The sequence below is a fragment of the Crassostrea angulata genome, chromosome 6, assembly GCF_025612915.1.
Source record: "Crassostrea angulata isolate pt1a10 chromosome 6, ASM2561291v2, whole genome shotgun sequence".
Classification (NCBI taxonomy): Eukaryota; Metazoa; Mollusca; class Bivalvia; order Ostreida; family Ostreidae; genus Magallana; species Magallana angulata.
Window position 1 is genome coordinate 33,072,225 of NC_069116.1, and position 12,270 is coordinate 33,084,494.

General features: G+C 36.5%; 1 protein-coding gene across 1 annotated transcript in view; it reads left to right on the forward strand.

The window, feature by feature from the left end:
* The window catches only part of LOC128189057 (uncharacterized), a 97,118-nt gene that overhangs the window by 60,865 nt on the left and 23,983 nt on the right, over positions 1-12,270 (forward strand). The window contains exons 131-161 of the mRNA XM_052860484.1: positions 61-237; positions 619-825; positions 949-991; positions 1,127-1,281; positions 1,494-1,703; positions 1,934-2,161; positions 2,305-2,347; positions 2,487-2,647; positions 2,897-3,070; positions 3,240-3,452; positions 3,568-3,610; positions 3,747-3,904; positions 4,071-4,256; positions 4,383-4,595; positions 4,722-4,764; positions 4,918-5,078; positions 5,249-5,428; positions 5,724-5,945; positions 6,227-6,269; positions 6,609-6,769; positions 7,188-7,247; positions 7,557-7,766; positions 8,004-8,232; positions 8,556-8,658; positions 9,003-9,156; positions 9,515-9,741; positions 9,854-10,013; positions 10,438-10,663; positions 10,816-11,023; positions 11,341-11,538; positions 11,870-12,173. Coding sequence (XP_052716444.1) covers positions 61-237; positions 619-825; positions 949-991; positions 1,127-1,281; positions 1,494-1,703; positions 1,934-2,161; positions 2,305-2,347; positions 2,487-2,647; positions 2,897-3,070; positions 3,240-3,452; positions 3,568-3,610; positions 3,747-3,904; positions 4,071-4,256; positions 4,383-4,595; positions 4,722-4,764; positions 4,918-5,078; positions 5,249-5,428; positions 5,724-5,945; positions 6,227-6,269; positions 6,609-6,769; positions 7,188-7,247; positions 7,557-7,766; positions 8,004-8,232; positions 8,556-8,658; positions 9,003-9,156; positions 9,515-9,741; positions 9,854-10,013; positions 10,438-10,663; positions 10,816-11,023; positions 11,341-11,538; positions 11,870-12,173 — 5,100 coding nt within the window. The remainder of the gene's footprint in view (positions 1-60; positions 238-618; positions 826-948; positions 992-1,126; positions 1,282-1,493; positions 1,704-1,933; positions 2,162-2,304; positions 2,348-2,486; positions 2,648-2,896; positions 3,071-3,239; positions 3,453-3,567; positions 3,611-3,746; positions 3,905-4,070; positions 4,257-4,382; positions 4,596-4,721; positions 4,765-4,917; positions 5,079-5,248; positions 5,429-5,723; positions 5,946-6,226; positions 6,270-6,608; positions 6,770-7,187; positions 7,248-7,556; positions 7,767-8,003; positions 8,233-8,555; positions 8,659-9,002; positions 9,157-9,514; positions 9,742-9,853; positions 10,014-10,437; positions 10,664-10,815; positions 11,024-11,340; positions 11,539-11,869; positions 12,174-12,270) is intronic.

Here is a 12,270-nt window from a genome sequence, read left to right on the forward strand (position 1 = left end):
TGGTGCTTTACTTATAATGATTAGTATTCTGATTTTGATGGTATTTTCACACTGTTGCAGACTTCTCACTGACTGACTGGTTGTCTGAGAACGGTCTGGCTGACACCACTGCCCTGTCCAATCAGGACCACAAGTTGTCCCAGTTATTGGACCAGCTGTCTGTGTCCCAGTACTTACTGACCACCCCCTGTACCCCCACCTCATCCTCCGCTGTGGATGGATGGACTCAGTCTATAGGTAGGATTATTCAGTCAACAAAGTATGGACATTTTGATGGATATAACTTAAGTTAGTTTGTCATGAAAACCAGAATATATAGCAGATTTCTCTGACTGTGCAATATTGTTGTTTCACTAATGCATGTATATGTGGACATAAATTTTCGTTGATTTTGATAAACCTGCATTTTCTTAGAATATGTAAAGAAAGTATTGTAGACATTGGCTCTACCAATATAATTGTTGTTATTGAACTTTTGATTTCATTAATCCGCTCAACATTGAAATCTGCAAACATTGGTGCTAAAAATATTGAAACCAAGGTAATTTGATTTTATTACACAGTGATGATGTCATAATGAATTTTGCATAAACACACAAAGTGATCTTGAAATTACAGATTGCCTAAAGACAGTGTCCAAACCCAGTGTATCAGGGAGTTTGTGTAACCTGAAGTCAGACTGCACGTCCTCAGAGTGCTGTACAGAGATAGACTTCCTGAAGCGATCTCTTCACACCTACCTGGATATAGATCCATGCAACTTTGTCATGAAAGTTGGAATCGAGAAATTCAGTCGAGAAATTTCACTGGCAGATTACCAATGGGGTATGTTGATGCATATCTATCTTTAGGTACCCTGATTTACTGAAAATCTTTCTAAGTAAGGAGAAATTGAATTAAAACCCAGAAGATATGAAACTTTTCATGTGTTATAAATTTACGTTTCAGGAAAATCTGAGCAGCATTGGTTGGCTGGAGTAGTAAGAATTGAGTAAGTACTACACTTTGTCCATCACAGACTCGTGATCTATAAATCTTAAGTTTATTGTCTACATGTGTTTATTTATAAACTTTCAGTGCTATAATGAGTCTGATAAAATGCATGATTGTATCTGTTTTTGTGTAGTTTTACCATAGAAGATTTGTATGGATCTCGGCAGTTCCTGGTTAATCTGGATGTAAACTTCTGTTTTGAATCCTATGGAGATTGTTACAAGAATGTCACAGTATTCAAAGACACATTGCTTCCCAAGAAACTCTGTCCATTCACTGACAACCCAGGTATCTTTACTTTGCAACAACATTAATCATTGTCTTTTGCTCTCAGTAGTTGATATCTATTGCTCAGAAAACATTTTATTACTATCCTCATTTCAAAAATAAGCCATTGGCAGCTTTGAAGTTTGTTGTTTCTCATGTTAGTTTTAAAACAAATGAAAGAGAAGAGGCAAGAGAAGGAGGGAAATTGATTAAAATAAATTTCTGTATAACAGGGTTCTCCTTGAGTGCCTGGAAGGACAAGCAGGGAATAGCTGCAGCCGACCCCCTCCCAGCCTGGGCCCAGATCCTGTTGTTGGAGGAGCTGGACATTGCCCAGTACATGGACTCCGCCCAGTGTGTCCGGGGGACAGGCCTGTATGGCAACACCGTCAAACTGGGGACAGACACAGGGTTCAACCAAAACGCTGCCAGTACACCACAGTGTAGGATTCTGCATCAATATAGTTTCTTATGATTTATAAAATATAAAGAATTTAAACACTAGCAGGAACAAAATGTGAATACAGCGAGCATACTCATAATGAATTTATGCCAAAAGCAAAGTTAATTTCTTTTTCATTTAATATTTGATAATCTTTTATTTTAATCCACTGTTTTCTATTTTTTTTTTTACAAAATAAAAATGGAAATAGAACTGTGCATTTTATTTCAGTGTGTCAACTCAGTGTAGACCTGGCAGCAAATGCTTTGGAGGCCACCACAGCTAGCCAGGTGTCTTGCTATCTCCCTACTCTGTGTACAGCAGTGGACTGTTGTGTCGATGTTCCAGCCATCAGCACCTCCTTCAATGCTCATGTAGAGATCGACCCATGCAAGTACATGTTGAAAGTTGGAATAGACAAGTTCAGCTTCAATAAATCCTTGGACCAATACACATTTGGTGAGACTCATTTAGGCTGAAATAAAATTGCAAAACATGAAGGCTGAAAAGTTTCACAAATAAGTCTTTTAAAGCATCTTCACTTTGAATGGTAACATACAAAAAAAGATGACATTAATATGTTGATGATATTTTTTTTTCAGGAACTGATGAAATGTTCTATATGGCAGGAATACTTAGACTGATGTAAGATTAAAAAAACATCTGAATATTAAGTGAAATTTGATTAAAAAAGATTTAATATATATAAAGCACAGTATGGATATTGGGTCACACTGTCTCACAGTAATTTAGAATTGAGATTTTTGCCGTTATTTCCTGTCAGGTACAACGTTCGAGACCTGCCCAATGAGAGGCTCTATGTAGTCACGGTGAAGCTAAGTGTGTGTACGAACAGCTCTGGCTGTGAGGCCAATCACACCATCTTTGAGAACATGCTTCTGCCCAAACAGCCCTGTTCCTGGGATGAAGGCTTCATCAATACAAGTAGGAAATGCCTTTAAAGGGAAATAACTCTTAAGGCAGATATGATAATTAGTTTAAAATCGCAATTTCTTTCATATACTTGGCATAATTTCTTGAGAAAAGGTGTTCTTTTTTTCATTCTCAAAATACTCATTTATGAATTTTTTTCTTGGTTGAAAAAGTTTACATTGGACAAGGATTTTTTAGAGCATAATAGCCTGCACTGTAAAGTCATTATTCTCTGGGTTGACTGTTGGATTACTGTTACAGACTTCTCTGTGTCGGCTTGGATCAGCAGTAACTCCTACACTCCCACTCTGTTGGATTACCAGGCCCTGGAGCTGATGAATGAGATGAAGGCTGCTCGCTATCTCCTGGAGACACCCTGTGATCTCACAGCCTCCACTGGCATCTACTCCAATCCAGTCGATGGCTGGAACAAATGTAAGCACACAGTCTTCATAGTTCAAGACACATTCTATATTGCTGTGACTGGTTTTGACGATGAAACAAGTCCCTATTGCTCCTGATTTGTTTAAACCAAAGATGATGCTTATACTACTCAAGAAAAAATAGTCATGATGTGTAAAGAGATATTCACTTTATTTTTCAGGGTGCCCCTCTAATGTGAAGTTGAACAATCTGACTGGACAGCCAATGGTGTGTCACCTGGATGCTAACTGTGAGGAAGTGGACTGTTGTGTACAGGTAGACACAGCCAGGAGGACCCTGAGGGCCAGCCTCAAGCTGGACCCCTGCTCCCAGATCATGACAGTCACACTGGAGAGATTCACCATCAAAGTCGATCTTATGAACTATGCATTTGGTTAGTCATTAAATAAGGACAATAATCTGATAACTCTGTTTCTTGTGTACATCATGTTATTGTCATCTATAAGCATTTGAATTCATTTTTGTATGCATTGATTTTGTGTTTTTAGGAACCACATCACAATACAGTTTAGTTGGAATGCTGAGAATGGAGTGAGTACAGAAAACCTACTAAGAATACTTCTTTTTACACCTTGAGGGGAATATTTCTGTTCTAATTGCAAGATAGAGTTCTTTAAGAGGCCTAAATTATGATTGAAGGTGACTGTTATAATAATGTTTTATGTAGTGTAAATGTGAAGGATCTGACCTCCAAGAATGAGTACGTGGTAGACCTGGACATCAGTGTGTGCTTTGAGAGCAATGGTACCTGTGCTATTGTGGCATCAGTACTCAGTAACTCCCACCTGCCGAAAACAACTTGTGATTGGTCCACTGGTCTTCAAGGTAAATATTGTATACAAATACTCATTTCTTATTTAGTCTTTAATCACTAGTGATTGTTAAGTGCTTTGTGTAAGATTTAAAAAATAGCTACATGTATTGAAGCTACTGTACTCAGTGGAATTACTTGAAAGGCTGTAGTAAATTAATATAATTTGGTGTTGTGTAGGGTTCTCACTGAAGAACTGGCTGGAGATGACCATGAAGGTGAATGGCAGCACCAGTCCACTGCCTCAGTACCTCCAGCACTTGTTCTTTGAGGAGCGGGGAATCGCTAACCTGATGAAGGATACCCCCTGTAACCAGGCCACAGACCCCTTGTACGCAGGCATTAAAGTAAATGGATGGATATCATGTGAGTGCATTTTGATAGTCAATTTTGTAACATACTAATATATTTGCATTATTTAGAACCATGTTAATAGGTTTTTGTATTGGAAGAAAGAATTTAAAACTGGACAGCTAAATCTATACTTTGCAGTATGCACAGCACTACCAAGCCTACCACCCCTGGCCACTGGAATCACCTGTAATAACCCCACCTCATGCAGTGCTGCCACCTGTTGTATGGACATCACTCGCCTCAACAACCTGCCCATCGAAGTTTCCCTTGAGTTCCATGAGTGTGCCAACTATCTGGATATATCAATGGAAAGGATACCCATTTCCATTCCCTTGCATACATTTGATTATGGTAAGAAGGTTAACTGATAATGACCATGTTTGTACACTGAGTGTCTGATGCTGCCAGTTACATGTTGAGCACTAAAATTCCTTGTATTTTGTAAATGGTCTTGCTTGATGTCATTTTGTCATGCAGGAACACAGCAGAAGCTATCTCTTAAAGGGGTTTTTGAAGTAGTGTAAGTATTTTTATTTCATTTACCTTTTATGCTGTTCATATACACATTTACATCAATACATGCACTGTACACCTTTGCTTGTACATTGATTTAATATGCTTTTATATATGTAGATCTAAGTGATTAATTAATCAATGTCTCATTTTTTTAAAGATACACCATAACAAGAAACGTGATGGAGAGGAAGTACTACTTTGATTTGGCTGTTTCTGCCTGCTACGAATCAACAGGATGTGATCAGACTTACGTCATCTTTAATCAAACAGCTTTTGATATCAAACAGTGCACGTATAATGATGGTTTCCTAAATCCAGGTAAGTTCTCTTGAACCAAATATTAATAGGTCCATATGCATATAAGTGATATAAGTGCAAAGAAGGACTTTTTTCTCTATCATTTTTTTCTTAAAAATTTAGATGTCCATTTCTTGACATTTTATTTAGTTGTTATGTTGAATTACATTGATGTACAAATTGTTCTGTAGTATTTTCCTTGGCCAACTGGATGTCTACCCGATCCATTCCTGGAGTAGAGAACATAACCAACGTCCAGGCCAATGAACTGCTTTTGGAGCTGGGTCTGGATCACTTCCTGTCTAATCCAGACAGGTGCTCCCTGGATGATGCCGTATATGGAGCAGCCAATGAATACGGATGGAACAATGGTAAAAAGTTCCATCGGATTTATCAATTTCATTATTCTGTATTTTTTTTTTGAGTTCCAATGTATTTCACAATATATTAAACTTTTATAATTAGTCATTGTCAAAACTTTCATAACTTCATTAATGAGTTTAGTGTACAAGAAATCAAATAACATTTTTCTTCGGAATACCATAAATATGCATCAAATCTTAAATGAGCATTGCCTTTTTTATCTGCATAAATGAATTTGTGCAGTTCAAAAATGTTTGTCCTGAAAGCGAGTGAGAAAAACCTGATTAATTTTTTTCCCTGCAGAATGTACCAGCTTCCCCAACGACACGGTATCCAACATTACGGACACGAACAAAGTGCGTTGTCACATTCCGTCATCATGTGACAGAGTTTCATGCTGCGTCTATGTCCAGGAGGTCCACCGCCACGCCAAGCTGGAGCTGAACATGGACACGTGTAACTACCAGATGGAGGGAGCCATCGACAATCTCAGAAACACTTACGCGCTCTTTGACTATAGCTGGGGTAAGTGATATGCTAGAGATTTATCACCAGCTGCAGATCGGTTGCTCTACAGATGAGTTCCATAGAACTACACTCTTAATGTCTAAGAAATATTTTGAATATGGGGTAAAAAAAATTAATGTACTAGAGATCTTTTTTTTCTATTGTTATAATGATTGAAATTAAAGGGTTGCTTATTCTTTTTTATTATTTATCTACCGGTACATGACAAAATTATCTTTTATTAACTTTAATGAAAAAATATTATTTGAAATGTTAATTTGATTTTTTTTTTATTGTAGCTAAAAATGAACAAATTTCTCTACATGGAGTGATACGATGGGGGTGAGTTTTTGATATTTTGGTATTTAATGTATCTTCTTTGGCATTCTAATACTTACTGATATAAATGGACCTTGATAAAAGGAATTGATAATTAAGCAAATCCATAAAATGTGTTATGCATTATGCACATTGCTTTACGTGAATTCCTGCAACATTTTTACAAGTACTACATGTATTCCCTTCCAATCTTAGCATCAAAGTCAAGAGTTAAACTGAAACCAATTAATTCATTATTTTATTGTCACAGTGCAAATAAGTTGATGTCAGATTATTGATTGATTCTTCGAATTAACATGTACATACACACTGTACGTTAAAGTTTGCTTCTGTCCATTGTAGATACCATGTGACCCATGTAAGCTCAAAGAAGAAGTTCCTTGTGGATGGAACAATCAAGTTGTGTTTTGAACAGGCGTCGTGCAGTTTAGATTTAAGTTTGTTCCAAGACTTGCCTCTGGGATATCAGTCCTGTGTGCCAACTGATCCTGTCCCATTCCAAGGTCTGTAAATTTTTGAATTGTTAAATATGCTCATGAACAAAAAGGAAACAAAATCTTGTCACTTAGAATTTTTATATTTTGCTTACTTCTAAAGCATTGTAATGGTCAATGTCTTATTATTTCCAAAGTTATCAATTATGAATTATTTTTGAAGTATCCAATATTATCAGGTAATAATAGATATAATGCAACTCAAAATTTTTAATTTAGTTAACAACATAGCACACTAATCAATTAAGTTAACTTGATTTTCTGTTTGTGCTTAGATTAGTGGTGCTCTTGTTTTTAGTTTATTTTAAAGAGTTTTACCTTGTGGTCCAGTGTATTAGCTATCAGTAACTGTATGTAATTTAGTGTGAATAAAAAACATTTGGTTGATGTACCGACATATTATGAATTATACTTGATGATATTTCAGGTGTCAGCTTTGACTTCTGGAGACAGACACAGTGCACTCCTCTGACATTTGTTCCTAATTGTAAGTATAGTTTTCATTGTCATCAGAGACAATATGTAACAGCAAGGAAACTAAAACTTTAAGTTGCGGATGAAAAAAATTGAGAACAATTACATTCACTGAACACTGAATTCGCTGCAATTTTACATCGTACATGTTATGAAAAAATCCTTAAAGTACTCAAATGGAAATAACATTTAAATTATATTTTTTCTTTTAAATACACAAACCTTAAACCTATTCAAAAGTTTTTAATGAGAAGAAAGTTTTACATTAATAGGAGTTCAATCTTGAAAGAGATTTTTATAATGTATATTGTAAATTTTTCAGTTTGTGCAAACATTGATGGTGTAAGTAGTACCAGTGCCTTGGCAAACTGTAACTACCTGAGTGACTGCTCGGGCCTGGAGTGTTGTATAGACAGTGCCTACATCCTGGGAAACCGCTCAATCTACTTCCAAATCAAAGTCGACTGCACCAACATTGAATACCAGATCGAGACCAAATCTGTGTCTAAGTCCCTAACCGCCCTCACTGATGGTAAGCTGTCTGTGCAATGGAATACATGATATTAAGTGGTAGTAGAAGATATTTTCAAGGCTTTTATCAGCTTTATTCGACATTGAGGTTCCAGATAATGCATGACTGTATGAGTTTCCAGTAATTATGTTAATGGTTGAATCAATGGTGTGATAGTTTACCTTTTCGCAGGTGCTGATTGAAACTTTTGAGTCTTTTTTGCCTTAATTCTCACTTGATTTTAATCTGGTTTAATAGGTGTCCCTTACACGGAGGACATAGGCACAGGACCTTCATTCCGACTGACTTATCAGAAGACCAAGAATGTTGCGAACTATGCCATCGGTGCCAGCCTAACCCTTAATGGAGTCACTTCTGATCCATCAGAAACTGTCACTCATGATATTCTATCAAATGTTCGTTTTGATTCTACTTCTTGTGTTGGGAAGAAACGAAGAAGAAGGAGGCAGGCCCAAAATCCTGACCAGTATGTAGAGAATTTCAACACCAACCATATGTAGGGTCAAATTAATTTATCTCCCTCTTTGCTGATCGATTAAAGTTTTGTTGGTGTGTTTCAGTGTTTTTCTGAAATTATACGAATGATTGTAAGATGTTGGTTTTTTGTTTAATGTATAGTCAGTGAGATTGAAGCTAATTTAGGTCATGGTTATAAAAGGTTTACAATACAAAGTAAATCTTGTAATCTTCTTAAAGGACATTCTGATCCCATAATCATCAAGAAACCAGTAATAACAGACTTGTGGTGAAGTTAAATTTTCTTCAAGCGTATTGCTCTCTTCCTTATAGATTAGATCCTACAAATTTCTCAGAAGGTCTGAGGATTTTGATGAAGAATGGAGCCACAAGTGAACAGATTGAAGCCTTTAAACAGCAGTGTGAGGAAGCTGATGTAAGTACATGAAGTTTAAAAGTTTACACATTGGGTAAAGGTTTCCTACAATTTGATGCAACCAGAGACAGATCGAGTTAACTTTGTTTTGTCAAGCTGAGATCATCTGAATACTATTCAATGCAAAGAGAGTTAGTAATTATCCCAAACATGTTTTTTTTATGTTATTTAATATTGGAAATACATTTAGTATCTCAAATCCATGGATATCTCAAAAAAAAAATTCTGGTCCTTTGAGTTCAAATTAATGAGGTTTGAGTGTTGTTATACTGTTATTTTACAAACTTTGTAATGGAATAAGTTCATTTCTGTATCAATGCCTTTGTTAATTTTTAAAAAATCAGAGAGCAGAGAAGGAGAAGAATCTGCAGGCCACACCTGTATCTGATGAGGACTTCACCACCAGTGTCAAGTCTGGAATCGATGCTCTAGGGTCCGGGAACCCAATGACGATTCAGACTAGTGGGGCACTACCAGGGACCATCACAGTACAGGGAGGTCAGTATATAATGATAAAGTACCCTTGTTATGTCATTCACAGGGGGCTCTATCCTCTCAAGTCGGATGTTGGGTGGGTAGTTTTTCAATGGAAAAATAAACAATTGAAACAAATCATAATTTACATTTTGGCACCTTTATATCTGTTAGATAATTGCTTGAATTTCACATCTTCATTTAACTTCTCTTTGTTCAGAAAACTTCTATAAAATGTCCTCATAGAGATACAATATGTTGTATAGAAGAATACGGTAAATTAAAGCATTTTTTTTTTTTTTAAATTCATTTTGAATTAGCATTTACTGGCACATGTATGTTCGGTTTAAATACAATTTATTTGAGGTTTTCAATCTTGTAGGTGATGCCATTACTGGAATGATTGGCCAAGTGACAGAGATTGCTGGTCGGGCCAAACAGGCTTTCATTGTGGGACAGGGTTTGTCACCAGAAGGAGCCAAGCTGTTAGGCAAGAAGCTGGCCTGTATGACCATCGGTGATCTAGAGGGGTTACTTGAAATGAAGAACATTGATCCATTCAAAGTGATTGAACTAATGGGACACCTGAAAGATCTGGCTAAAGCTTTGGTAAGTAAAAGTCGCATGAATTCTGTAGATTTTTTTTATGCCAAACCAAAGGCAAGTGAATCTGCATGATTAAATGATGTATTGAATATGATCTCTTTATTTTACTTTTTAGTACTCTGAATTCATCACCAAGCTTTTCAGTGACTCTGATAACATCTTCAAGAGCTTTGATTTGGAACTCAAAGGAGATTTTAGTTTTCCCAAGCAAAACATCAACTTCTTTAAATTCAACAAAATTTTCTTTGTTGGAGGCATTATCACAATGACGTTTGGTAAGTTTCTATTCAAAGACAGATAACTCTTGCTTATAAATATTTAATGAAAGGAAATTGTGAATGATCATTAATAAGATAATACTTTTATCCCTAGGCATCTGTTTCCATTGAGTTGACTGCTCTTACTATGTGTAGACATTAAAATTCAATTTCAACCTGAAAAATTTTCAAACGAAAAATTTATCTACTGATACAATATTGAATGTGAATTTTTACCACATTTTAAAATCATTTAGATGTAATTGTATGGAGATGTAAAACTATGGCATGAAGAAACTAAAATAGGATTAAGTTTGTGCTCCTATATTATTAATATTATTTACCTGGTAATATGCCAGTAATTACTGTCGTCTTAAAAAAAACTGGAGCACAAACTTTTATCCTATTCTGCTTTTCCTACTTCTGTTGTTCTGGTTTGTAGGGTTTGGTGCTGATGGCTACTATGGGATGAAGTTTGTGGTAGGAGCCAAGGTGATGGATATGAAGGCCAATGCCGGCTGTGAGCCCTTTGGTGGGGTGTCTGTGTGGGGAGAGCTGGGTATCGGATTATTGTTGTATGGAAAACTACGACTGGAAGGCAACATCATGGATATGGGGTTCCCAACTACAGCTGAGATAGAATTCAAGAAGTTCCCCCTGGATGTACAGTTAGTAGTGAAACTCATTTCAAAAATATTTTGTGGTTTTTTTTGTTTGTTCCATGTCTTCTATGTTCTCTCTTTATATCAATAGAATTATCCTGATAGAATTTGAGTTTTTTTAAAATCTGTTGTTAAATGGGATTTTTTTTTAATTCCAGGTTACAGATGTATTTGCGTTTGACCCCAATTAAGTTGACTTTGTATGCCTTGGTAACTTTGGAGGTGGATTTAGGTTTCACAAGCTTCAAGAAAGTTTTGTTCAAAACGAAACTCTGGCGTTATAAAGCTCCAACCATTATGAAGTTACTGATAGACAACACTAAGAAAGAAGAAGATGAATCGCCACCAGAAGTCAAAAGCTTCGGGGTATGGAAAATTTATAAGGAAGCATTAATCATTTTATGCCTTTTAAAATTTGTATCAACTTGGTTGTATTTTTCATCCCGACTGGGTTTGGTGAATCAATATGAAAAGTAAAATTTTGATGAACGAGAATCACAGTGTCAGTACAAAAATTGATATACTGCAGATTCCTAAATAAATGTGAGGTATTAATAGTCATGTAAAATTGGGAGAGACAAAACTGTTGAATCGCAGAATCAAGTACTTGCTTAAATAAGGAATCTACAGTACATGCTGGTATGATTAAATAACGACATGTGAATTGAATCTCTCTCTTTCAGGGTGACACAAAGGAAGGTGAGTGTGGTGTTCTACAGGAGGTCGGGCGAGATCACACGGAGCCAGAGTTCACCGTGTTCTTGGAGGCAGAGGATGATAGGAGTAATGTGATCCTGACCCTGGATGTGGGCACCGTCCCAGGGGGCACCAACGTCCTGTCAGGGACCGAGCTCGGAGGATTCTCAACCACTCTTAACGAAGTATGTCTGATTGACTAATCTGTTGTAATAGGGGATTAGATTTTGATGTATAGTAACTGTAATTGTAAATTTTCTGAACCCAATTTTATTTCAAATTCATAAATGATAGAGATTATAGTCTGATTTTTCCTAATACGCTCATATCATATATATATTGTAAAATTTTCTTTTTTCTTCCACTCAGTGCTCAAATTTTGTCCTTACCTTTAAAAAAAAACACAATTCTTCTTTTCTTTGCCCTATATTAGTCCAATACTAATAATTTACTGTGTGTGGATATCTAATTTATGGAACTGTTGGAATATATTTTATGACCTCATTTTTTAAACAGATTCTGCAGCCAGCTGGAGTCCCCCTGTTCTTCACTGTTATTGTTGCCAATGAAGCAGGGAACAGTGTGCGCGCCACCTGCTCTCTCCCCACATACGACATGACCATCCCTGGGGGTAGGATGACCGAGTCATTCCGCTCCACTAGTAACCCCCGCGTCCTGAAGGGCACTGTCACTGTGTACGACGACTCCGTCATTGCCAAGAGCAGTGTGGCTGTAGGCTTCGGGAAGGACATATTCGGCGAACAGATCATCCGATGGAGCAGTTCCAAGATAGAGGCCAATTCTATTGACTATAATGTTTGTAAGTATTAGGGTGCAAAGGAAAATGAAAATGAATGGTAGCCTGCTTTTAATATGTTTTATATATAAATAAGTATTGTTGGCTGCTATTAAGATAA